Source organism: Kogia breviceps, chromosome 14 (assembly GCF_026419965.1).
Source record: "Kogia breviceps isolate mKogBre1 chromosome 14, mKogBre1 haplotype 1, whole genome shotgun sequence".
In the NCBI taxonomy this organism is placed as follows: domain Eukaryota; kingdom Metazoa; phylum Chordata; class Mammalia; order Artiodactyla; family Physeteridae; genus Kogia; species Kogia breviceps.
In genome coordinates, this window is record NC_081323.1 from 5,536,799 (window position 1) to 5,560,162 (window position 23,364).

Sequence of the window (23,364 nt, forward strand, 5' to 3'; positions counted from 1 at the left end):
CCCTGAATCGGCAGGCGGACTCAACCACTGCACCACCAGGGAAGCCCGGGACTCTTTAAAGATGACACTTGGGTCCAAACACAGACTTCTTATTTCCCCTGGATGCCGTGAGGTTAGGGAATTGGGCTCAACCTTTGGCTCCAGGGTTGGGCCTGTAGGCTGGGGAAGTGGAGGAGCGCTGGTCTGTGAGCCAGATTTTCGTGCCGGACTAAGAGTTAGAACGAGCAGCCTGCAAGGGAGTCGGTCGTTGTCAAAGGGAAGGAAATGGGATTCTCCTCGGACAGCGCTTTCCGTCCGAGCCCTGCTTTGTCGGGCATTACACGTGCAGCGGATTGGGGTGCATCCCCGTGACCCTGAATTCCTAGGAGAAGGATCTGTGAGGCCCATCGTCTTGATTCCTGGGCTGGAAGAGGGACCAGCCACCGGCTTCCCCTTCGGCGCTGGCTCTTCTCTCCCAGGTCCCACCCCTACCGGCAATCGTGGGAGAGTGGTTCCTGCCGTTTCTCCTGCAGCCCGTGTCTGGACTCCAAGGCGGGCAGCTCCCGCCGTGTTGGCCTCTCCAGCTGTGACCTGGGACAGGGCGTCCGTCCTTCCTCACTGCAGTGGCTGACTGGCGCTGCACGCGAGATGCTTCCACTCAGCACCGGCCTCTCCTGCCCAGGGCATTCTCTGCCCCGGGAGTGTGTGCAGCTCACCGCAGAGTCAGAGCCCCTCACCTTCCATCGCAGGTGGATATATACCCCAGCCTCCGCGCACCCAGGAAGCACCACGCTGAGCTGTGTTCACGCAGCGCCCCGGGGGCCCAGCGGGTGTGAGCTCCAGATGCCCACAGCTCCGTGTCTTGGCCTCTTTCCATCCCTGCCTCACTTCCTGCCCCGCTCCAGGTGGTTCCTGGGGTCACTTCTCAGACGAACCGCTTACACCCAAGTCCTTGACTCAGGATCTGCTCCTGGGGGGCCCCAGAATATGACAGAGGACGAGAGAACGTGCACCTGGCAGGCTGTCGGGGGTTCAGCGACGTAAGGGCCCCTGTGGCACCTGACACAGCGGGTGTGTCCTCAGCCTCGCCTCTTCCTGCCGCCACAGTCGCAGACGCCCCCTCCTTCCTCTGCATCGAGTTTCGGATCTGGCCTTTGTTTTCGAAAACCTTAACTGTGGTGTTCACGACACTTGCTTCTGTCTGCAGACTCCGCTGCTGAGTTCATTTCCTTTCTCCCTTGTCTGCCTGGTTCACTTAACTTTTCTTCGTCTGGGTTTGGAATCTTAAAACAGCCTGTGGTTGTTTTTTTTTAAAAAAAAAAGGTGGGAAAGATGACACAGCACAAAAGCTGGGTTTGTGTTGGTGTGTTTATTCCTTGAGTGTGCGTGAAAGAGGCTGCATTTACCTTGTGCTATTTCGGTCCGGAGCTGGAGGCTGGAGGAAATGGGGCAACCGGGGAAAGTCTCGAAAAATGAGTCTCCCATCCTCGGCATCTCGCCCGCCCACCTCCACGATGCCAGATGCAGGCAGCTGCCCAGCTACGTGGGATTTCCCATCTCAGACCTCCGTGGCGCTCCCCACAAGGCCTGGTTGTTCTGGGGCAACCCCGGGGGACTTTATGTTTCACCTCCAGGCACTGAAGTCCCCAGCGCACCTCACTTCTCATCGTTTGGTTTCTGTATGGATCCCACCCAGGGTGAACGGAATGCCAGGTCTCTAGTGTTCTGGAAATTCTGGGGCCCAAACCTTGGGATCTTAAGTAAGGAGGAGAAACAGTTGGGTCCCAAAGTAAATTTGAGATTGCCTTTCTTCCCAGCCGCAGCCCCCTGCCTGTCTGTGTCGTCTTGGTTTCTCCTGACAGATGCAGACCAAGGAGCTGACCTTGACAGAGTGCTGAGGGCACAGAAATGGAGGAGGTGAAGCCCAGGCAGCCAGGCAGCCTCCAGCTGGGGGTTGGCTGGGGGAGGTTTGGCCACGCTGTGATTACCTAGCCAGGGCCTGTGGAAGGTGGGGAGCGTGGAGGTGCCTGGGGATGGACCAGTGTGTGTGGCCAGGCAGCCTAGTGCCCGGGACCTGGGCGGGGGCTCCCGCTGGGTACAGGGTGGATGGTGGACTGAGGCCCAGGGCACTGGAGGCAAATCCATCTCTGGAAGCACCTGAGTCATTAGAAACAACTTTCCCTCTTCCTTTTTAATAACACAAACTACAGAAAGTGACATCAGAAAACCTCCTTGGCTGATAGAAACTCCAAAGATACCAGCACATTCATTCAGAGGGCTTCTATTTGAGACCTTCTATGTACTATGTTGTTTGGTAGGTGCTGGGGCACCGACGGAGGTGAGCAAAGTAGGACTGGTTCTGGCCGATAAGGAGCTTAAAATGTGTTGGGGAAAGAGGAAAACCCAAAGAACCATATGAACACATCTAAACTCTAGCCTGAGTGCTGGAAAGGAGAGGCTGCGAGGCTGTATAATGAGGACGTACCCATCAGGGCGTCAGTGGGAGCCGCCCTGAGGAGCTGCAGGGTGCCCAGGTAGGACAGAGTCTAAAGGATAGGGAACAGTCTTCCAGGCAGTGGGGACAGCATGTACCAAGGCCTGGAGTGGGCCAGAGTCTGGTACAGATGGCAGCCTAGAAGGAGGCTGGAGTGGCTGGCCCTGGGGGGCAGGTGGAAGGACAGTGGAGTGAGAGGAGGTATTGGGGTGGGAGGGGGGCCAGACCACCCAGAGCCTATAGGGAGGGTGACTAAATGACCCCATGTGCCCACCTGCGATGAGTACTGCCTCCTTCCTCTCCCCAGAGTTTCCCAGTTTGGACTGGCAGTTACAGCATCTCCCTTAGCGTGGAACACATTAGCGAATTTTGGCTTTTTTATCCTAAGACCTAATGAAGGGTTCAGGGCTGGGCAGTTAGCTGTTCAGAATCAGGGTTCCGACAGCCTAGCCGTCTGCTGGGGACAGACAGAGTTGGGGGGGAGGAGGGTGGAAGGAAGGCTCTGGCCGCTCTCCCTCCACCCCGCGAGCATCTGTAAGCTTCCCTGAGCCTCAGTCTCCCACCTGTGCAAGGCGACAACAGCACCTGCCTGCCTCTCAGGTATCGTAGGGTTCGGTGGGCCGTCTCCATGCCAGACCTGTTCTGTGATCACTGCATCTCGAATGAGAGTCAGAACGATGTGGTTGTGAGTGAATCTGCTGCACCCCGGAGCCTGCAGCCTGGGGTCCTCAGCTCTGTGCGGGCAGCTCGACTGTACCATCCCAGCTGATGTGCCCTTAGAACAGCCCTCGTTGTTACCCCCACGTTACAAACAAAAGAACCTGAAGGACAGAGGTTGGCTTGCCCTGGGTCACGCCACAGGGATTTGATTTCAGCTTTCCTAGGACCCAAAGCCTTGTGTCGTAATGCATACAACCCTGACCCCCCAAAGTGTGACCCAAGGACCACCCTGGTGACTTCATCGCAAAGAAGATCCTGGGCTCCACTGAGACCTCCTGATTGTTTCCTCCTGCTGGTAGCTGCTTAGGTCCAGACTTCATCCCTTTCCCCTCCTGCCCCCATGATCTGCTCTCACACACAAGTTTGAGAGCCTCTGCAAGCACACTCCATGACTCGAGGAGACATTTCTTCGCAGCAGGATTTCTCAGAACCTTTAAAGAGTGAATGTGCATTATGAAATCTCTTAAGAAGCAGTGATCTCGTGGTGCTTCCTGATCTTACTTGAATACAGAGCCTTTGTGATTTTCAGCCTTGTCATTTTCTCCCCTTGGACATCTTATTCATGGGAGGCAGGTTTTTTTTTTAATTAATTAATCAGTTTATTTATTTATTTATTTTTACCTGTGTTGGGTCTCCGTTGCTGCACGCGGGCTTTCTCTAGTTGCGACGAGCGGGGGCTACTCTTCGTTGCGATGCACGGGCTTCTCATTGCGGTGGCTTCTCTTGTTGCGGAGCACGGGCTCTAGGCGCACGGGCTTCTGTAGTTGTGCTGTGTGGGCTCAGTAGTTGTGGCATGCGGGCTCAGCAGTTGGGTCTTGCGCGTTCTAGACTGTAGGCTCAGTAGTTGTGGCGCATGGGCTTCTTTGCTCTGAGGCATGTGGCATCTCCCCGGACTAGGGCTCGAACCCGTGTCCCCTGCATTGGCAGGCAGATTCTTAACCACTGCACCACCAGGGAAGCCCGGGAAGCAGTTTTTGAGAACTTGATAAACTCCAAATCCTTCCTCTTGCAGACGGACAGATTGAGACGCAGACCATAACGGCTGCTGATTTGCTCCCTGACTCCAGTGACACGGGCCTCTTGGACCCTGGACAGGGATGTTCTTGACCCTTCTGCGAATGCCCAGGTGGAGGATGGGGAAGGGAAGAGAGGAGAGAGAGACAGACAGACAGACAGACAGACAGATCGTCCTGGGGCAGGGAAGCTGTGGGCTGGTGACTCGTGCTCTGGCTGCGGGAGGAGAATATTGTGCTTCTTTGTGTATTTTTCCACCTTTCTCCCCAAATGATTTAATTTTAGTCTTCCTGGATAGGCACAGCCTTAAAAAGAAAAAGGGTTTAAAAAAAGCCTTGGACCTCTCTGACTTCATCTTCCTGCCCCGGGGACACCAGGGACTGTCTGGGTGACTTGGAATAAGGTAGGGCATTCCCTGAAGCCCCAGGTGGGGTGCCGGGACCTGGGCTGGGTCCTCCCTGACCCGGGAGCCTCATGACAGCCACGCCCCACTTCCTAGGCCGGCTCCTTTGATCTCCTTCCCGGCTTCCCTGCAGGGCTGGTGTTTGCAGGCTGGGCTGTCTCCAGGTGCACAGCGGGCTGCTGGCTTCCCAGCCCGACTCAGCCTTAGCAACGCCATGACTGCCCCGCTCCGTGACATCATGTTAGCCTGGGAAAAGCTCTGGCTTCTCCATCACTCGCTGCCTTCTGAGGAACGTTCTCGAGGCCCAGAAGCGGTTTACAACATGCAGGGTTTTCAAATAAAATGTCCAGCCATGCAGTTTCCCAAAGAGCCACAGGGGGAGGGTCAGAGCCGGGGTGAGGGAGCGTTTGCCCAAAGCCAGTTATTTCCACTCCCTGGTTAAAACTCTTGCCAGCCTCCCAGTTCTCCCAGCTTCTGAAACTTCCCGTGGCCAGGCCGCCCTGCAGCTCCATGCCACCGCACACCTCTGTGCTCACCAAGTACCTGCACCCCTTCCAGTGGCCGGCTGGTCACCAGCTGAGGATGCTGTCGTAACTCCCCTGCAGCCCAGTTGGCTCATCTATGAAGTAGGGGCTGTAATTATGTCTACCTGGTTCGAAGAGGAATGATCAGGTGAGAGAATGTCACTCCAGAGCTTGGCGCACAGTGGGTGCCCAGGATGTGGAGCTGGGGTGCTGATGCCCCCTGCCACCAGCGAGGCCTCCTGGAGAGACCCTGGGTGACTCCGAATGTGGCCCTTCCAAACCCCAGCCTGCGTCTGCACCCTGTCGGTGATGGGCTGTGTCTGAGGGATCCCAGAGGGGGAGTCAAGCTGGGTCTCGGCCTCCATCACACTGGCCTAGACTGAGGCCCAGGACTGGGTTCTAATTCCCATGCAGCCACCAGAGCGGCCTGTGCATCAGACTCTGGTCTTCCGGGCTGAAAATTAAAGCATCTGGAGTAGATTTCCAAGGTCCTTTTTGGCTGTGAGGACCCTGCACTGCTGGGCCCCACTGGCAGGTGGAAGGCGGTATCCCTCCTACAGCGCTATAGGGTCGGGGGGAAGGAGAGTGAAACTGGGTCCTGAGACTGGACAGGGGCGGTCCCAGGTGACCAGGCAATGGGCACTGGGTGACCCCCCGTTGGAATCCGTTTCCCATGGGTCCTGCTCCTGCCTGGAAAACCCCGGGGACCAGAGGAATCCGCAGGCTTCCAAGCTCAGTCCCAGGGCTGTTTCCCTGGGAGCTGAGTGTATGCAAAGCATTAACAATGTCTCTGAGGCCCTGGTCGGAGCCGGTGGCATCTTGCATCCTGCGTGGGGCTCTTACTACTCCGGCAGAGGCTCGTGGGCGAAGGCCCTTGAGATCACAGTCTCTAAATAGTCTCTAAGGAGCCAGAGGGCAAAAAAAAAAAAAAAAAAAAGGACTTTCCACCTTCCCACGTTGGAGATTTAAAAATACCCACTTTTCCGTTGTGGTCGGACTTTCCATGGGAAGGTGGGCTGAGATGCTGGAAACTAGGTCAGGTGATGGTGTGGGCTTCCTCCTGCTTCCCCCACGGGTTAGATTTCGGCCGCTCTCATGGTGTCCCTGGGAGGAGGAGCCCGCAAGCCCCAGCAGCACTGTGTCCCCAGGCCGGTGGTTAAATATTAACACCACTTCTGCCACGGAGTTGGGGTCACTGGCGGTTCACGCCTCGGGGAGAGCAGGGCTTTGGGGGAGGCTGGGTTTCAGGAGGGGTGAAGTCTGCCTTCTGGGTCTCCTGCTGCTTCTTTCATGGGGAGCAGCATGAGTAGGTGGAAGAGACCAGGTTTGTTCCCCAGCCCGGCCGCCTGTGTGAGCCTGGAGGAACGGGCAGACCTGTCCCCAGTAGAACAGGGAAACATGTGGACCTGATACTATCTCACTTCTCTCAGAAATAGATTGTGCTTGCTGACTTGCGACAACATTGATGTGTGTGCGTGTAGAGGCGAGAAGCAGCCTCGCGGGGGGGTTGTTGCTGCAACCCCAGAGTATATGCATCTAGGCTTTCCACGCATAGGTGTGTTAACCTTTAAAAAAAATTGTTAGCATTATGACACCGTGCTCTACATTTTGGGCTTATTCACTCTTTAAAATATAGCTTTATTGGGATATATTTCACATACCATCCATTTCAATCTTGTAAAGTGTGTTATTCGTTGGTTTTTAGTATATTCAGAGCTGTGCTCTTGAAGGTTACCCTATTTAATCTTAGATGATATTCACCACCCCAAAGGAAACTCCATACGCATTAGCAGCCAGCCTCCCCTCATTTTTCCCCCTCCTCAGCTATTGGCAACAACTAATCTCTTCAGTCTCCCTGGATTTGCCTCTTCTGGACATTTCATATAAGTGGAATCATACAATATGTGGTCCTTTGTGTCTGACTTCTTTTACTTAACATAATGATTTCAAAGTTCACCCATGTCGTAGCATGTGTCAGTGCTTAATTCCTTTATACTGCCAAATGGTATTCCATGGTATGGGCTTACCATGTTTTGTTTATCTGTTCATCATGTGATGGATATATGAGTTGTTTCCATTTTTTTTGGACTCTTATGAGTAATGCTGCTATGAACATTCATGTATAGGATTTTCATTTCTCTTGGGTAGTAAAATTATTGGGTCATATGGTAACTCTATGTTTTACCTCTTAAAAAAATGCCGTTCTATTTTCCAGATTCACTGCACCATTTCACATTCCCACCAGCAGTGTCTGAAGGCTCCAATTCCTCCACATCCTGGCCGACACTTGCTATTGTCTGTTTCTGGTTTTAGCTATCCTGCTGGCTGTGAAATACTAACTTATTGTAGTTCTGATTTGCATTTCCCTAATGGCTAATCATGTTGACCCTCTGTTCATATGTTCACTGGTCATTCATATATCTTTAAAGAAATGTCTGTTCAAATTGGCCTTGTCCATCTTTGGAATCAATAACATGCTAGCGTTACAATACAGGTTCTTACTTTGCCCTCTTCTATTTTCTTGACCAATTTGTATAAGAAGGAATTATCTCTTTCTAAAAATATTTATTTGTGTATGTATATATTTTATTTTGGGCTGCGTTGGGTCTTCATTGCTGCGCGCTGGCATTCTCTAGTTGCGGCGAGCGGGGGCTACTCTTCGATGTGGTGCACGGGCTTCTCACTGTGGTGGCTTCTCTTGTTGTGGAGCACGGGCTCTAGGTGCACGGGCTTCAGTAGTTGTGGCACACAGACTCAGTAGTTGTGGCTCGAGGGCTCCAGATGCACAGGCTCAGCCGCCATGGCTCATGGGCTTAGTTGCTCGGCAGCATGTGGGATCTTCCCGGACCAGGGCTCGAACCCATGTCCCCTGCGTTGGCAGGTGGATTCTTAACCACTGCTCCACCAGGGAAGTCCAGAAGGAATTATCTCTTGATAATATGGTAAAAATACAGTATAAAACCATCTGGGTGTGGGGAAAGGCCTTTTATTTCAATTTGTTAGTGCATATTGGGTGACTCAAATTTTCTATTTCCTTTTTTCTTAACCAATCTTAGCATATTGCATTTTCCCAGAAATTTGCATACTACACATCCTGTTTTATGACACCTTTTTACTTAATACCGTGTTTCCCTCTTGTCAAGAAGTATGGATTTATATGATCCTTTGACACAACTGTGTAGCGCTTGGATACACCCTCTGTTTTTACCCTTCCCTCTCAGTAGATGGTTCGTTTTCGTTTTTTTTGTTCTAAATAGTGTGACTGTTGTTTGGGTTCTATCTCTGGTGAACAAACCACCTACAACACAGTGGCTAAAACAACAATCATTTAATTGCTCAGGAATTGGGGCAGGGCTCAGCTGAGCAATTTTTCTACTCTTGGTAGCGACTGCTGCAGTCCCTGATGAAGCTGAGAGCTTGGCTGGGGCTGGAACGCCCTAGATGGCATGTCTGCTGAGGGCTGGCTTGGCTTGTCTCTCTCTCCCCTCATAGACCCCCCTCCTCCGCAGCCTCTGCCCCTTCCCCTTCCATGTCGTCTCTCCCGCAGAAGAGTCAGAGTCGCCAGTGCAGTGGGCAGCAGAAGCAGATCTGCTAAGCCTCTCCCGTCTTCCTCCTGGACGTGGCAGGGCATCCCTGTCACTGAGTCCACAACAAGTCAGGTGGTCAGCGCAGACGTCAGAGGTGGGAGCAGACCTCCCCGATTTATGAGAGAGCTGCGTGTGGGGAGGGAGAGGAGGAATTGTGGATGGCCATATTTGCAGAAAATCTCCCGACTGCGGACACCCGGAGACACTTGTCTGATGAGTGTTGGAGTCCAAGGCGAACGTTGTTTGAATGGATATGTGGTCTGGTGTTTCATGGATCTTGGGCAGTCATGTAATGACCGGGACCGAGATAGATAAAGTTCCCATCCCAGAATTTCCCACCGTCCAACAGGGAGTGGACACCAGCACTTACATGACTTGTAGTAACTACAGCAAGGCTCCGGGAGCCTTGGGAGTTTGTCACTAGGCTGGTCTTCAGTCGGCTTCCCCAGCTGCTGAAGAAGAGGGCGTGCTCCCCATTTTACAGAGGAGGAAAGTGAGGCTCTGGAATGAGCTAGCTTGCCCTACTTGCCTTCTTCTCTATTCCCTGCTACCTGGACGTCATCCCCCCTCCAGTATTTTCTCTGCTGCACACAATGTTGTGACAATAACACGCATCGTGCAGCATTGAACAACCTCGTGGGTCCCTTGTCCCTTGGCCAGGGGGTGAGTTAAGGGGGTGATGGGGCTTCAGTACCAAGGTCACACTCAGGTCACACCTCCGGCGCGGTATCCTGGTTCTGTCTCTTAGAAGGTTTATCGATGTGGGCAGTGGGCCTCCCCTCTCTGAACCTCACTTCCCTCATCTATGAAATGGGAACTGTAACCTGACTGTTGGAGCTCAGGGAGCTGGTGCATGGAAAGTACCTGGATTCTTAGCAGTGGGAGAGGGCAAGGAGTGCATTTAGGTTCCTCCCCGGGGGCTCCCAGCCTGAGCCGTTCTGCCTCTGCTGTCACCTGGGCTCGTCAGGGAGGCCAGTCCGTTCGTGGTAAATAAAAACGTCACAAAGGGCTTGTTGGTTCCTCCCACTTGTAGAGAACCATTGTGTTCGAATAAGATGCTGGAGGTGGCAGCGAGACACTCCCACTTTCCCAGCCGTCAGTCTGGACGCGGCCGCTGGGTAATTGCTCCCTCGTCCCGTTCACGCGGCCAACCTGGGGCTGGGCTTTCTGTCTCAGAGTCTGTGTTAGCATCTCACTCCTCCCGCCGCGACAGGGCTTTCCTGTCCCGATGCCTTCCACGGAGGTTCGGCTCTTCCCAGCAAGCCGGGAACGAACTGCGAACGAGGGCTCAGGAGAGGGAGTCCGCACACGCACGCGTGTTGATTCACGATGAGTCAACGCTCGCCTGTAACATCTGGCCCTCGGTGTTCCGGCTGTAATAAGAGAACGTTTAGTACCGTTTGGCAAGGCGTTCACTGTTCAAAGGCCCAATTCCATTCCCTAAGTTGCTATTCATTGTTTTACTGTGCATCAGGGCCTCTCCAGATATCTGGTCACATTTTCCAGCAAATAATTTTCCAGCGGAGTTGCCACCCAGGTCTGTGACTTCTGTGCTGTGGTGTAGAGGCTTCCTACCGGGCCCCTAGGAGCCTGAGCGAGTGAGGGAATTGTTTTCATTCGGAGGGGCGCTTCTTCCCTCATCTGTTAATTATCGAGAGCAGCGAACTGGTTCGTTGACAGTCTTGGTTATCTCCATAGCCAGGAAAGCCATCAAGGCAGATTGGAGATGAAGACAGTGGAAATTCTTGTTTGGAAGTTTAAAATCTGTGTGGACGTCCCCCCAAGTCAGTTCTGAAACTGCCTCTGAAAAGGCACTGGGAAGAAGAAGAAGTAAACGGATCATGAAAGATTGGCTCATTATTTTAATTCAGTTTGGCCGTGAAAGTCAAACAGTGTCCTCAAAATATTCTGTGGCTCTAAAAAGACGTCCTTGCCCCTCTGATCTCTCTGTGTTACAGAGGCAGCAAGTGTCCTACAGTCTCAAGGGACTGCGGTTTGGCTGGTCAAGAGACAATGCACTGTCTTGTAGCGTGGCTCCATTCTGCTGGCCGTAAGATCAGAAGTCGTATCTCGTTCACATGCGTGGCATAATGTAATTCAGCATTTTCTGAATTGGGTTCCAGCGATTATCACTTAAAAAGTGGGATTTGGGGGGCTTCCCTGGGGGCACAGTGGTTAGGAGTCCACCTGCCAACTCAGGGAACACGGGTTCGAGCCCCGGTCCGGGAAGATCCCACATGCCGCGTAGCGGCTAGGCCCTGTGCGCCACATCTACTGAAGGCCACGCGCCTAGGGCCCATGCTCTGCAACAAGCCACCGCAATGAGAAGCCCGTGGGCTGCAACGAAGACCCAACGCAGCCAGAAATAAAAAACAAACAAAAAAAAATTAAAAAGTGGGATTTCGGGTGGCGTGAGGTGGGGATAACCCTTGTTTCTATCTTGTGGTCCTGGTGACGTTGTCCATCACCGTGGAGTGCCCAGCCCTCCCGTGGCCAAGGGTGGGGCAGGGACTTGACGAGGCCAACTAGATCCTCTGCCCTTAGACTTTTGGATGGAGAGAGTCAAAGAGGGAAATACAGCTCAAATTCATTCCCTCACTCCCAAAAACTGTGCCTGGCTGAGACAGCCCTGCACCCTCACACCACACCTGTCTTGGCTCCTGTCGGCTTCTGAGCCTGGTTCTCCAACCTGTGTAGACTTCTCTCAGTGACCTGTTAATCTCCCAGTACATTTCCACTGGGTTCCGAGTGGAAGTAAATTTGAGACACTGGGTAACATTACCAATTTGTTTTCTGCATGCATGCCTTCTCTTAGTCTTATACATTTTCCTATGCTTCGTAAATGTCTAATGTGTTATTATGCAACAAAGGCCTCACAAACTTGGGGGTCTCCAGACCACACAGGAAAGAAGAAGAGGGTAGTCAGCACGAGTTTTAGGAGAGAGAGTGGGGGATGGGGTCAATAGGGAGATTGTGCCTCATCTCAAGGAGGGGGTATCTGCTGCTCGCTTCGGCCAGGGGCTTAGTGAGTTATGTACAATGGGTTTAATTCGCCAAAGGCTCTGAAATGATGACATCTCCACCTGAGCAAAGGCAGCAGCGTCCAGAAGACCTTCTCTTCTCATATGGTTGCAGGCCTCGCCGGGGGCCCGGGTGGGTTCCAGTCCTGCCTCAGCTGTGTGCTAGCACTGTAACCCTGTGCAAACAGCCTTGCCTTTCTGAGCCTCAGTGCTGAGACCTGCACGGCGGTACAGTTAATATTACCCACCTCAGAGAGTGACTGGAGGAACTCAGTGACGTGATCTGGGCAGGCAGTTCAACCCAGGGCTTGGCAGGTGGTAGGTGCTCAATCTGATACATCAGATTTGGTACATTTGGTACATTTGGTACCTCTGATAAGGTGTGAGCAGAGAATATTCGCCTTAATTCCCAGGAAAGTTAGATCCCTCCAGGTACGATAGACACTGTTGGTACCCTGGGGCAGGAGCTGGCTGGGTGCTGTTCACCATTGTACCCACAGCCTGGTACAACGTAGGAGCTCAAATATCCTAATTGACTATCGAAGGACTCAAAATATTTAAGCTTTGAATCCTTATAATTAAAAGTGCAAAAGAGACATTAAGATACCTTACATACTAGAATTCTACTACCTAGGAATGTAAAAATCCATCCATCCACCCATCCATCCATCCACCCATCCATCCACCCATCCATCCATCCATCCATCTCACCCATCCATCCATCCACCCATCCATCCACCCATGCATCCACCCATCCACCCATCCATCCACCCATCCATCCCCCCATCCATCTCACCCATCCATCCATCCACCCATCCATCCACCCATGCATCCACCCATCCACCCATCCATCCATCCATCCATCCACCCATCCAATCCATCCATCCATCTTCCATCCATCCATCCATTCACCCACCCATCCAATCCATCCATCCATCCATCCATCCATCCATCCATCCATCCACCCATCCACCCATCCACCCATCCATCCATCCATCCACCCATCCATCCATCCACCCATCCACCCACCCATCCATCCATCCACCCATCCATCCACCCATCCATCCATCCACCCATCCACCCATCCATCCATCCATCCACCCATCCATCCATCCATCCATCCACCCATCCATCCATCCATCCATCCATCCACCCATCCATCCATCCATCCTCCATCCACTACAAGGTCAATGGTGGTTTTACCCATTTTGCTACTACAAATCTAAGGAAGAGAGAATGAAAGGACTCCCTCTATTGATGATGTCAGTCTGCATGGGGGTCCACCTCCTAACACTTGGTGGGCTCATGCAGAAGTTGCGTAGTGTGGAAATGAGGAGCGTCTGCCCTGGTGCTCAGCTGCCTGGGCTCAAACCCCCAGGCTAGCAACTTCCTGGCTAAGTGACCCTGGGCGTGTCATGGTTTTACCATGGATTCATCGGAGATGATAGTACTCCCACAACTTAGGGTTGTGAGAACTGAATGAGAAGGTGCGTACCGCACTGGGGACAGCACCTGGCAAGTGGTGAATAAGCCAACGAAAGGGGACTTATGTTTCCTGAAACTTCCGGTGTCGTGGAGGCCGTGTAATTGCTGCCTTCCTGTACTCTGTCTCATCGGCATCCCCGCTAATGAATCTGAAGGGCGCATCTGTCTCGTAGCAGCTCCCCGTCTCCTGCATGTATCTCTTCACCCCTCTTCTGCATTCTGTCTCCCCACCACCGCTGCTACCTGGGATCTCCATGGCTGGATCTTGGTCTGATGAACCCCCTGTGGGGGGACTGGCAGACCTCCTGCCAGCTCCCCTGCCTCACAGGGTCCTCCTGTCCATCAGTGGCTGGCCGGCCGACGGGCGGGACCGAACCATGACCTGCTGACCCAGAGCCTGCGGCTCTCTCCTCTCTTGCAGGGAGTCGGACCTGTTTCTGCTCGACAGCCGCACCCTCTGGGCCTCGGAGGAGGGCTGGCTGGTGTTCGACATCACGGCCACCAGCAACCACTGGGTGGTCAACCCACGGCACAACCTGGGCCTGCAGCTCTCAGTGGAGACTCTGGACGGTAAGTCCCCGCCACCACCCCAGCTCGTGCCGGTGCGGCCCGCAGCCGTGGACTCGAGGAGGATCTCGGCAGTCCTCGTGCTTGTCAGCATCAGGACCGGGCTTCCCCTGCCCCCTCCCCCATCAGTACTCACCGTCCAGCTTTTTGATCCAAAATGAAAGCAGTCCCTACCCCTTTCGCATAAGATGATTACACAGTTGGCCAGAGCTGGGTTGGGTGAGGCCTCGTTGCTCACAGCAGCATGGGTGGCCTCCCGCTGTTCAAAATGCAGACTCTCTGGCCCGTCCCAGGCCTGCTGCATCAGAACCTGCACTTTAGCTGAGCCTCCCGTGATGCCCGAACATAGAACGTGCTGATGCAGGCTTCTCAAACTCAGGACACAGGACATTCTGGGGTGTCCTGGGCATTGTCGGATGTTTAACAGTATCCCCGGCCTCCACCCACTAGATGGATAGATAGCCTCTTCCACTTGTGACACCCAAAAAATGTCTCCAGACGTTGCCTAGTGTCCCATGCGGGGCACAGTTGCCCCAGTTACGGACCACCGCACTGATACAAGGCATTAACCCTCTTCCAAGAGACTGAATGTGGCGCTGGGATCCAGGTACTTGGAGAATGCGCAGTCCGCCCGCCCTCCCCCAGCCCCTCCCCCGCACCCCACGCCCATCTTTTCTGAGAAGGGCAGACAGGAGAGCACGTGCGGGTCTAGGGTGGGCCCGGCTGTGCCGATTTCTCCTTCCCCAAAGCGTATTTCTTATTAAGTGGGGATGCCTTTAGGGTGGGTAACTTCTTCCTTACACCAGTTTACAAAAGAATTATTTTAGAATAGGTAATACATGTGCCTGGCTCAAAATTCAAAAGTTACAGCCGTGTGCAACAGTGAGTAGTTTCCCTCTGACTTCCTTCCTCCAGCTGCTGAGTTCCGCCTCCCAGCGGCAGCCATCTCCACGTTATTGGGTGTCTTTCTGTTCAGAGATGCCTTCTGGGTATCTAAGCAATTACATATAGATTCTGCTTTCCTTTTTTTTTCCTCCCAACAAATACTATCATAGTATATGCAGTGTTCTTCGCTTTGCTTTTTTCACCGGACATCGTATCTCAGAGGCTGGTCTTTTTTCTGCTGTTAAAGAGCTTCCTTAGTCTTTAGAGGCTGTTGTGGTTTTGCGTACATGTGCAGTGGATGCAGCTCTGCTGCTCACTCACTGTGTGACTTTTTGGACAACTTCGCTAACGTCCCAGAGCCTCGGTCCTCATCTCCAACCCTTGGGTAATAAGAGAGCCTGGGTTATTGGGTTGTTCTGAGAATGAGTGAGTTGATACAGGAAGAGTTTTTAAAATAATGCCCTAAGGTACAAAGGAATTCCCTGGGGCTCTTGTGAAAATGCAGATTCTGTTTCAGCAGGTCTGGGACGGATGGGAGGCTGTGGTCCAAACAGCCTCCATGTGCTGCAGAGGCTGCTGGTCCCTGGATAGCGCTTTGAGTAGTGAGGGCTGAGAACAGGACCCGGCTCATGATACGCATGCCCTAAATGAGAGGAGGAGTTGTTGCCGTTGTTTTTGTTCTTTTACTACCACCAAGAGTAACTCATCCAGTCCACCCGGGATGGACGTCTAGGGTTTTTCCATCTTCCGCTCCTATAAACAGGGCTGCAGTGGAGAACCTCAGCGCACGTGTCCCTGGACACTTGAGTAGGTGTAAGTCTAGGAACAATTCCTGAAAGTGGCATGTCTGTAGTTTTTTTTTTTTTTAATATTTTATTTATTTGTTTAGGCGGCACACAGGATCTTTTAGCTGCGGCATGCAGGCTCTTTGTTGTGGCACGTGTGTGGGGATCTAGTTCCCCGACCAGGGATCGAACCCGGGCCCCCCCCCCCGCTTTCGGAGCACAGAGTCTTACCCACTGGACCCCCAGGGAAGTCCCTGTTTGCAGTTTTCATCGGTATTGCCAACTTACCCTCCGGAGAGGTCTTTCCATTTGCGCCCCCACCGGCAATGCACGCGGGCGCCCATGTCCCCTTCTTTGTGGGGACAACCTCCCAGATGTACCTGTCTTTGCTAATCCGATAGATGATGCGTGGGATCTTGTAGTTTTGCTTTGCTTTTCTCTCCTCTGTGCGAGGCTGAGCCCTTTCTCGAATACGCCGTTTGCAGGTTCCTCCCTGCGAACCTCTGTCTCCTCTGCCCATTGCTCGCATAGGGTGTCGGTCTTTTTCTGCTTTATATTTTAGGGGCATTTTGCCCTTTGTGATTTGAGCTGCAAATATCGTTCCAGCTTTTAGTTCTTCTTTTTACTGTGGTTAATGCTGGGTTTGGCCAAGTGGGTTTGGAAAATGTAAATAAATTTTATAATTTTTTTCCCCACAATTATCCGCCTAAGGTCACGTGCTGTGTGGGAGGGGGCCACAGAGTTTAGGACCACACTTGTCTTCTTTCTACTGATGGTCTCCCCCAGGCTCCCCACCCACCCCAAACCTTCCCCTTTTCCTGCCCCTGACACTTTATAGTGGGGTCCTAGAAGATGCTGGAGTTTCCCGTTGCTCTATACTGGGTTGGCAAACTATGCACGGTGGACCAAATTCAGCCTCCAGACTGTTTTTGGGTGCCTGTGAGCTAAGGATAGTTTGCAGAATTTTAAATGGCTACGAAAAGTTTTAAAAAGAAGAATATTTTGTGACACATAGTATTATAGGAAATTCACATTTTGGTGTCCATAAGTAAAGTTTTATTAGTACACAGTCACACCTACCGGTTTATGTATCACCTGGTCCTGCTTTTATGCTGCAGCAGCAGAGTTGAGTAGTTGTAACAGAGACGCTATGGCCCACAAAGCTGAAAATATTATTTTTCAGAAATACTATTTACAGAAGGAGTTTGCAACCCCTGTTCTACACCAGAATTTCTCAAACTGTGTTCCGTGACGAGTCGTGATCAGTCAAGTGCGAGAAATGCTAGGTTGGATAAACTAAACAGGTTTCACTGCAGGACTTATCAGAGCCTTTATTTTGCTGATGTCCATTGTGAATCTCCTGACAGGGTATGCAGCATAGAAGAATTCCAAACTTATTTGGCAATAGAATCATTCAACTCTTCTTTGTCCTTAAAAGCCCCTGTGGAACAAAGTGGAGATGAGGCACAAATGAGGCTAAGGGAGACTTGATTGACCTCTTCAGAGTGACCATTTCCCTGAACTTGTGGGTATCGGCTTGACCTGCCAACTTGATCCAATGGGTCATGTGCTCCTTTATCCTGCCTGCCCTTCTGGCTCAGGGTGGCACAGGTTTGGTTTTTCTCTTCAGTGACACTCAACGCAGGCCTGCTATCCCCTTGCTCCCCCACAGTCACGGTCTTTGTCCCCCTTTTGCCTCTAGCGTCTGCTCCCCGCAACCTGTGGCTGAGGCTCAGTGTTTATTCACGTGGCACAGCCTGATGGTTACATGGGCTTGGGCTCAGGAGCTGGCCAGACTCCCCAGGTTCAAGTCCCAGCTCTGCTGTTTCTAGCCACGTGACCCAGGGTGAGTCACTTAATGTCTCTCATCTGGAAAATGGGGTTAATAGTAGTTTCCACCTCCCAGGGTGGTTGCAAAGGATTAGATGAGCTCATGCAAGTGAAGGGCTTAATTGCTCAACATGTGGTAGCTGCTAAGCACAAAGTGAGTGCTTTCCGCCATTGCCTCCTGCGATCGTCACCATTACCAGGAGGGGAGACGCCATCATTAACATCCCCGAGGGACAGGTGATGAAACTGGGGCCCCTCAGAGGTGCCGAGTCCTGGGGACCCCTCTCCATCCAGGGGGAGCGTAGCCTAGTTGGCCGCAAGATGCTGCCCGGAGCCAGGGTAAGGATTAGACGCCATGGCCCTGACTTGATGCCCCATCTCCTCCCCTCCTAAGCGGGGCCCTGGGGGCTGGGCATGGATGCCGCCTCCCTGAGACCCGGCTTGTCCAGGTGCTGTGCACGCCAACGCAGCAAGTTTAGTCTGGTTGCCTGGGTCAGGGACGGACCACCCACCCAGACCGTCAGGGAGGAGCAAAGTATTCAGTGGCCGACTGGGAGTGTGAGTTTTTGCATCTTTGGGGGGATGAGATAAGAAGCAAGTGAGCCCAGCGTTTCTGAGAACACAGGCTCCTGGCTGGGAAATCGTTTCCCTCCGTGGTGCTCCTCCCCCGTGTTGTCCGTCACAGCCCCCCCCACCCCCGGGGCGGCAGGTTGAGCATACGGATTCCCGGGCTCCACCCCGAGACCCACCAATGTCGATTCCCCAGGGACGGGCCCAAGAATCTGCCTTTTCTCTCGGGCTCCTTCTGACTTGGGGTCTGGCTCAGGGATAACACTCTGCCCCCTGTTTGGGGGTACGCTGTTTATAAGATGGCGCCTGGGCTGGCCAGCTCCATTCGGGTCTAAACCTGGGTCAGAACCTTTTCACGCCGGATGCCTACACAGGTGAAAGACCAGCAGGGCCTGATGGGGAGTCCGTGGGTTCTGGGGTGCATCCGACGGGCAGGCCGACGCACACATACTATGTGCCAGCCCCGCGTTGCCTGTAGGGACAGCCTGGCCCCTACCCCGGGACCACCTACCAGCGTTAATGTAAACTCCTACAGCACCTGGAGAAGATGGGGTTTCGGGGCGTGGCACCCATGCCCAGCTCCTAGTGCCCCGTTTGGGGGGGGGAGGAGATGGGGCACTGAGTCGGGGTACAGCATCTTGCAGCCACTGGGCACCTGCCAGAATATGCAGCCAGGTCACCTCCGGGGCCTCAGTTTCCCCACCCATACAATGGGCATGTTGATGATAGTAATTCGGACCAGCTTGCTTAGTGAGGCGCAGACGTCACAGACCCTCTTTCCTGATGTTTGGTGCGACGTGAGGTGAGCCCCGGCTCACCGGGTCTCCAGATGCTGCCTGAGACCACCCAGGAAGCACAGTGTGTCTGTTCCCTCTTCCTCCAGCTGCGGCCCTCCGGTTAGTCACCCCTCGGAGTGGAGCGGAGCCGCATAGCCGAGGCCTCCGCCGGCCAGCGAGCCTGTGTGGGGGGAAGCCCATAAACTCCCCGGGCACCTGGGGCTCATCAGGAGCCCGGTAGAGCGCCTCGTCTCATCTCTGAGGACGGGACGCCATGGAAGGGAGGGCTGGCGTCCGCTGTCTTTCCTTGTACAGAGGACAAGAGGAGACGCAGCCCCTCCACCTCCCAAGCCACACAGGCTGCGCCCCCCTGAACCGCCATGGCAGTGGGAGAGGGGAGGAGAGACACCCTGAACAGAGGGGACCTGACACCGGCATGGAGGGCTCGCCAGCTGGCAAGGGGGCTGTCTAGGCGGTGCTGGTGAGAGCTGCGCCCTCGCTGCCGGCCAGGCGCCGTGCTCAGTTCCGGTATGGGACCAGAGCGGGGACATTCTGGCGGCTCCTGCGCCGACTCCGGTGCCCGATGGCCTGATGCTCCGCGGGGCGGCCTCGTGTGATCTGGGACGGCTGGTCCGGCCTCCTGATGCCTTGTCCCTTCATCTGTTCCTCGGGCATAAATGTGGCTGGGAGGAAGAAAAGAGTGAATTCATGTAAAAACGCTGAGCCCTGGGCCGGCACCCTGTCCACGCTTGTGAGTGTTAGATATTATTATTGCTGTTATCGATGTATTTAATTCTCACGATGACCCTGCCCGGGTAGCACGTTTGTTACGGCCAGCATCTAACAGATGAGGAGACGGAGGCCGAGAAGGCCAAGCAACTTGACTGAAGTTCCTCTGTTCCCAGGGTGGACCTGGGCTTTGCTGCAGATTCTGACTCCAGACTTGTGCATCGCTGGACAGCCTTTCGAGGAATGTGGGCACCAGTGGCCACACCTTCAGGGGCAGTGTGTAATTAACAGGCCCCTGCTGGGTGCACGGCTGGGCCACCCAGACAGAGAGCTTGGGACCCTATAGCATCCTGGTTTCTGCCTGGCTCTTCTCTCCACATCCCCTTTCCTGGGAAGAGAGTTTGAGAAAGGACCCGGAGGACAGCGGGCTTCCCACAGGGCTAACGGGAGGAGCCAGCGTCACAGAAGTGGCCAGGACGTCCTCCCCGCATTCGAACATGTTAAAACTTGGTTTATGACCATCCTGGTATAACAATGAATATAATCCTGGCTGGATTACAAATGAAAACATTTTCTCCAACACTAAAAAGTCCATGTTTTTTCTTCTGATTTTAAGAGACGTTATGACGTTTTCCCAGGCCCCTAAAAGTGCTGTGGGTCTGGCCGCGGTGCCTGACGGATCCCAGCCTGCAGAGCAGAGCTGAACCCTCCCAGCCCCAGCACCTGGTGGTCGGAACTGGCTTCCTACAGTCAAGACCCTTTTGCCCATGTTGAAAGCACATTTATTCACTCAACAGACATTTGTGTGGAGCTATGATGGACCCGGGACTGTTGCAGGCACCGGGGCTACGGCTTGGATAGGACAAGGCTTTTGCTCACATTCTCATAGGAAGAGGCAGACGGTGAAGGGACCCTACGCCGAAGGTCAGGGATGAGGCCGTGAAGACAAGTTCCGAGGCCCCCAGGAGGGCTCCGGAGGGCTTCCTGCGCACGGCGTTCCGCGTGCCGCTGTCCGCCCCAAAGCGGCGGGGAGGTGAAGACTGCTTTGGGCCGGAGACTCCCTCGTCTTTGCAGATGCAGAAGCGCCTAGTCCTTTGCTCCCAAGGCGAGGACTCCAACATCTCGTCCTCGCTGACAGGGTCCTCCTCCCTTGTCCACAGAAGAAATCACTTGACGGCTCAGGAGGCCCGTGGTGTCGATCAGCCCTGGCTCTCTGATGCAAGAAGACGACCTGGGGGCCTCATTTCCGCCCTCACACTCCCTCGCTGGGGGCCTCCAGCTGCTGCTTGACCTCCCCGGAGCTCCAAGACCAGGAGGGCCCCTTCTCCTCCCTCCAGAAGGGCAGGCGCAGGCACATCCTGGACGTCTGCATGCAAAGAGGGCCTCGGGCTTCTCTCCGGGGCCCGTGAGAGCACGTAGCCCTGTTCTTCGTCATCCCAGATGGGATTGTGAGGCATTTAAAGGATTGAGGGCGTATGCCGTGCAAGTGTGATGCCGGCCGCGGCAGCTGAAAACGGGACCCGGGAGCGAGCCCTCGCCCGCGGAGGCTGCGGAGACTAAGCCCCATAAAGCCGAGGTTGGCGAGCCATCCCTCCCGCGCCACAGCTGGCTCCCAGGTGCCTCCGCCCTTGCGATTGCTTCACATCCTGTTTGTCCAGAAGCTGAAGCAAGAGAGCAAAGGAGAGGCCTTGGTGACCCAGAGGCTGGGATGGGACCTTCCAGGGCCAGTGGGCAGTGGCGGCTGCGGTGGCCTTGGGTAGCTGGGCCAGGCGGATGTCACGAGTATTAACTGCGTTCTCACTTGTCACTCAGGCCTTGGTCCATCGGGAGAAGTGGCCGGAATTAATGCGTTTTGCACAATTTAGGAGGAACATTCTTATGCTCTGGGCCTCCTCGGGGCACCCGATGGCTCTAGCCCTGGAAAACAGAGAGACCACAAGAGAACCAAGATGCCACCCTCTCTCTGTGGGCGAGTTACATCCCCTCCTTCCCTAAGAGGCGCCATTTGTGCCCCCTGCCTGCTCCGGGCTCTTCTGGACTGGGCATACTCTTTCTGCCCAGGCCACCCAGGCCTGCCAGTGGTGGCCTGAGGCACTGGCTCGTCCCTGTCCTCAACTCAACTTCCCAGAGTCCTGTATCCACACCCCTGCCCACCTGGTTCGCCTCTGGGAAGGATCCTTCCTACCCCTGGAGGCCCCCCCGTAGCCTGCCCACATCCATGCCTGGGCAATCTCTCCTTTCTTCTGCATTTCCATCCTCCTTCCCTCGGCAAAGGTTTGGTGGTCAAGTTCGTAGCCTCGAGGCAGCTTCCCCCCCCCGCCCCCGTCTGTAAATGTGGGGTCAGCAGTCCTGCCCGAGAGCAGCGCAGGGGGTGGGCTCTGCACAGTGCCTGGTACAGAGCACACACTCAATCGACTTCACTGTGAACCAACAACGGGCAGAACCCTCTCTGCAAGGAATACTTTTCTTGGCAAGTAACAGACAGTAAAGGCATCTTATCTCATTGGGACATTTTACGGTTTTCTTTACAAGTCTAGAATTAAGTGGATCTGGGGTTGGTTAGAGCAGAGGTCAGCAAACTCTTTCTCTAAAGTGCCAGATAGTAAACGTTTTAGCTTCGCAGGGCAGACACTCTCTGTCCAGGTTCCTCAACTCGACCGTCATAGTGGCAGTACGTACATACGTGCGTTAAAGCAGACAGTAAATATGTGCCCGGGTGTTCAAAGCTCTGTTGCAGTAAAGCTTCTTTTTTAACTTTTTATTTTATATCGGAGTATAGTTGATTAACAATGTTGTGTCTGTTTCAGGTGTACAGCAGAGTAATTCAGTTATACGGCACAGTGATTCAGTTATACACATACATGTGTCTATTCTTTTTCAAATTCTTTTCCCATTTAGGTTGTTACATAATATTGAGCAGAGTTCCCCGGGTTACGCAGTAGGTCCTTGTTGGTGATCTGTTTTGAATATAACAGTGTGTACATGTCAATCCCAAACTCCCTACCTATCCCTCCCCTGCCCCACCCCATAACTGTAAGTTCATTCTCTAAGTCTGTGAGTCTATTTCTGTTCTGTAAATAAGTTCATTTGTATCTCCTCCTTTTTCTCTTTTGATTCCGCATATTTCGCTTTCTCTGGAGAGAAAGAGAAATGTCCCATAAAACTTTATTTGCAAAAGCAGACGGTGGGCTGGCTTTGGCCCACGGGCTGTTGTTACCACCCCCTGCTTAGAGTAGGAACGGCAGTCAGGGCTTCTCCCCCGGCCTCCGTCTCGCGTGTGTCGGCTGCGTGTCCTGAGACTCACCTTAGCGCCGCTGGCAGGTGGCTGTCTCTACGTGCCCAATCCTGGAGAAGGGGAGCAGGGCCCGGATGAAGGCTGTGCTCTGCCTCTTTCGGAGGAGCCTGCAGCACCCATCCTAGAAGGAGCAGCACACGAGGCTGCGAAGGGTCTCCTTTGCAGCCTCCTTCAGTGGAGGAGGGCCAGGCGGGGGGGGGGGGGGGGGGGGGGCTGGGCGCGGGGGCGGGCACGCTCCTGGGATCGGACCTTCTCGGCTCAGCTCTGCGGCCTCCCCGGTCTCTCCAGATGGCAGGCGGGTTGATTCCAGCACCGACGGACACCTCGAGTGTGCGAAGACTGGGGAATAGGCCACACCGAGGAGTTCACCTCCGCTTCACGTCACAGCAATGAAAGGGTAGGTCCACACAGAAACCTGTACGGGAACGTCTGTCACGATGTTCATGCTTACACACACTGGAAGCAGCCCGGGTGTCCTTCAGCGGGGGACCGGCTCACCAAACGTCGTGCATCCACACTGTGGACCGTGCGACACGCAGCACCGCGAGTGAATCTCAGAGACACGCGCGTTGAAATAAGCCGACGAAAAAGACGGTGCGTCCATGTATATGAAACGTCTAGAAAATGCAAAGCTGTAGGGATTAGAACAGGTCAGTCGTTGAGAGTCTGGGAGTCGGGGAGGGGTGACTGAGAAAGGAGGG

General features: G+C 53.9%; 1 protein-coding gene across 2 annotated transcripts in view; it reads left to right on the forward strand.

Moving 5' to 3' along the window:
* The window catches only part of BMP7 (bone morphogenetic protein 7), an 88,618-nt gene that overhangs the window by 46,468 nt on the left and 18,786 nt on the right, over positions 1-23,364 (forward strand). For both annotated transcript variants that reach the window (XM_059039176.2, XM_067012538.1), the window contains exon 3: positions 13,648-13,796. In XM_059039176.2, coding sequence (XP_058895159.1) covers positions 13,648-13,796 — 149 coding nt within the window. The remainder of the gene's footprint in view (positions 1-13,647; positions 13,797-23,364) is intronic.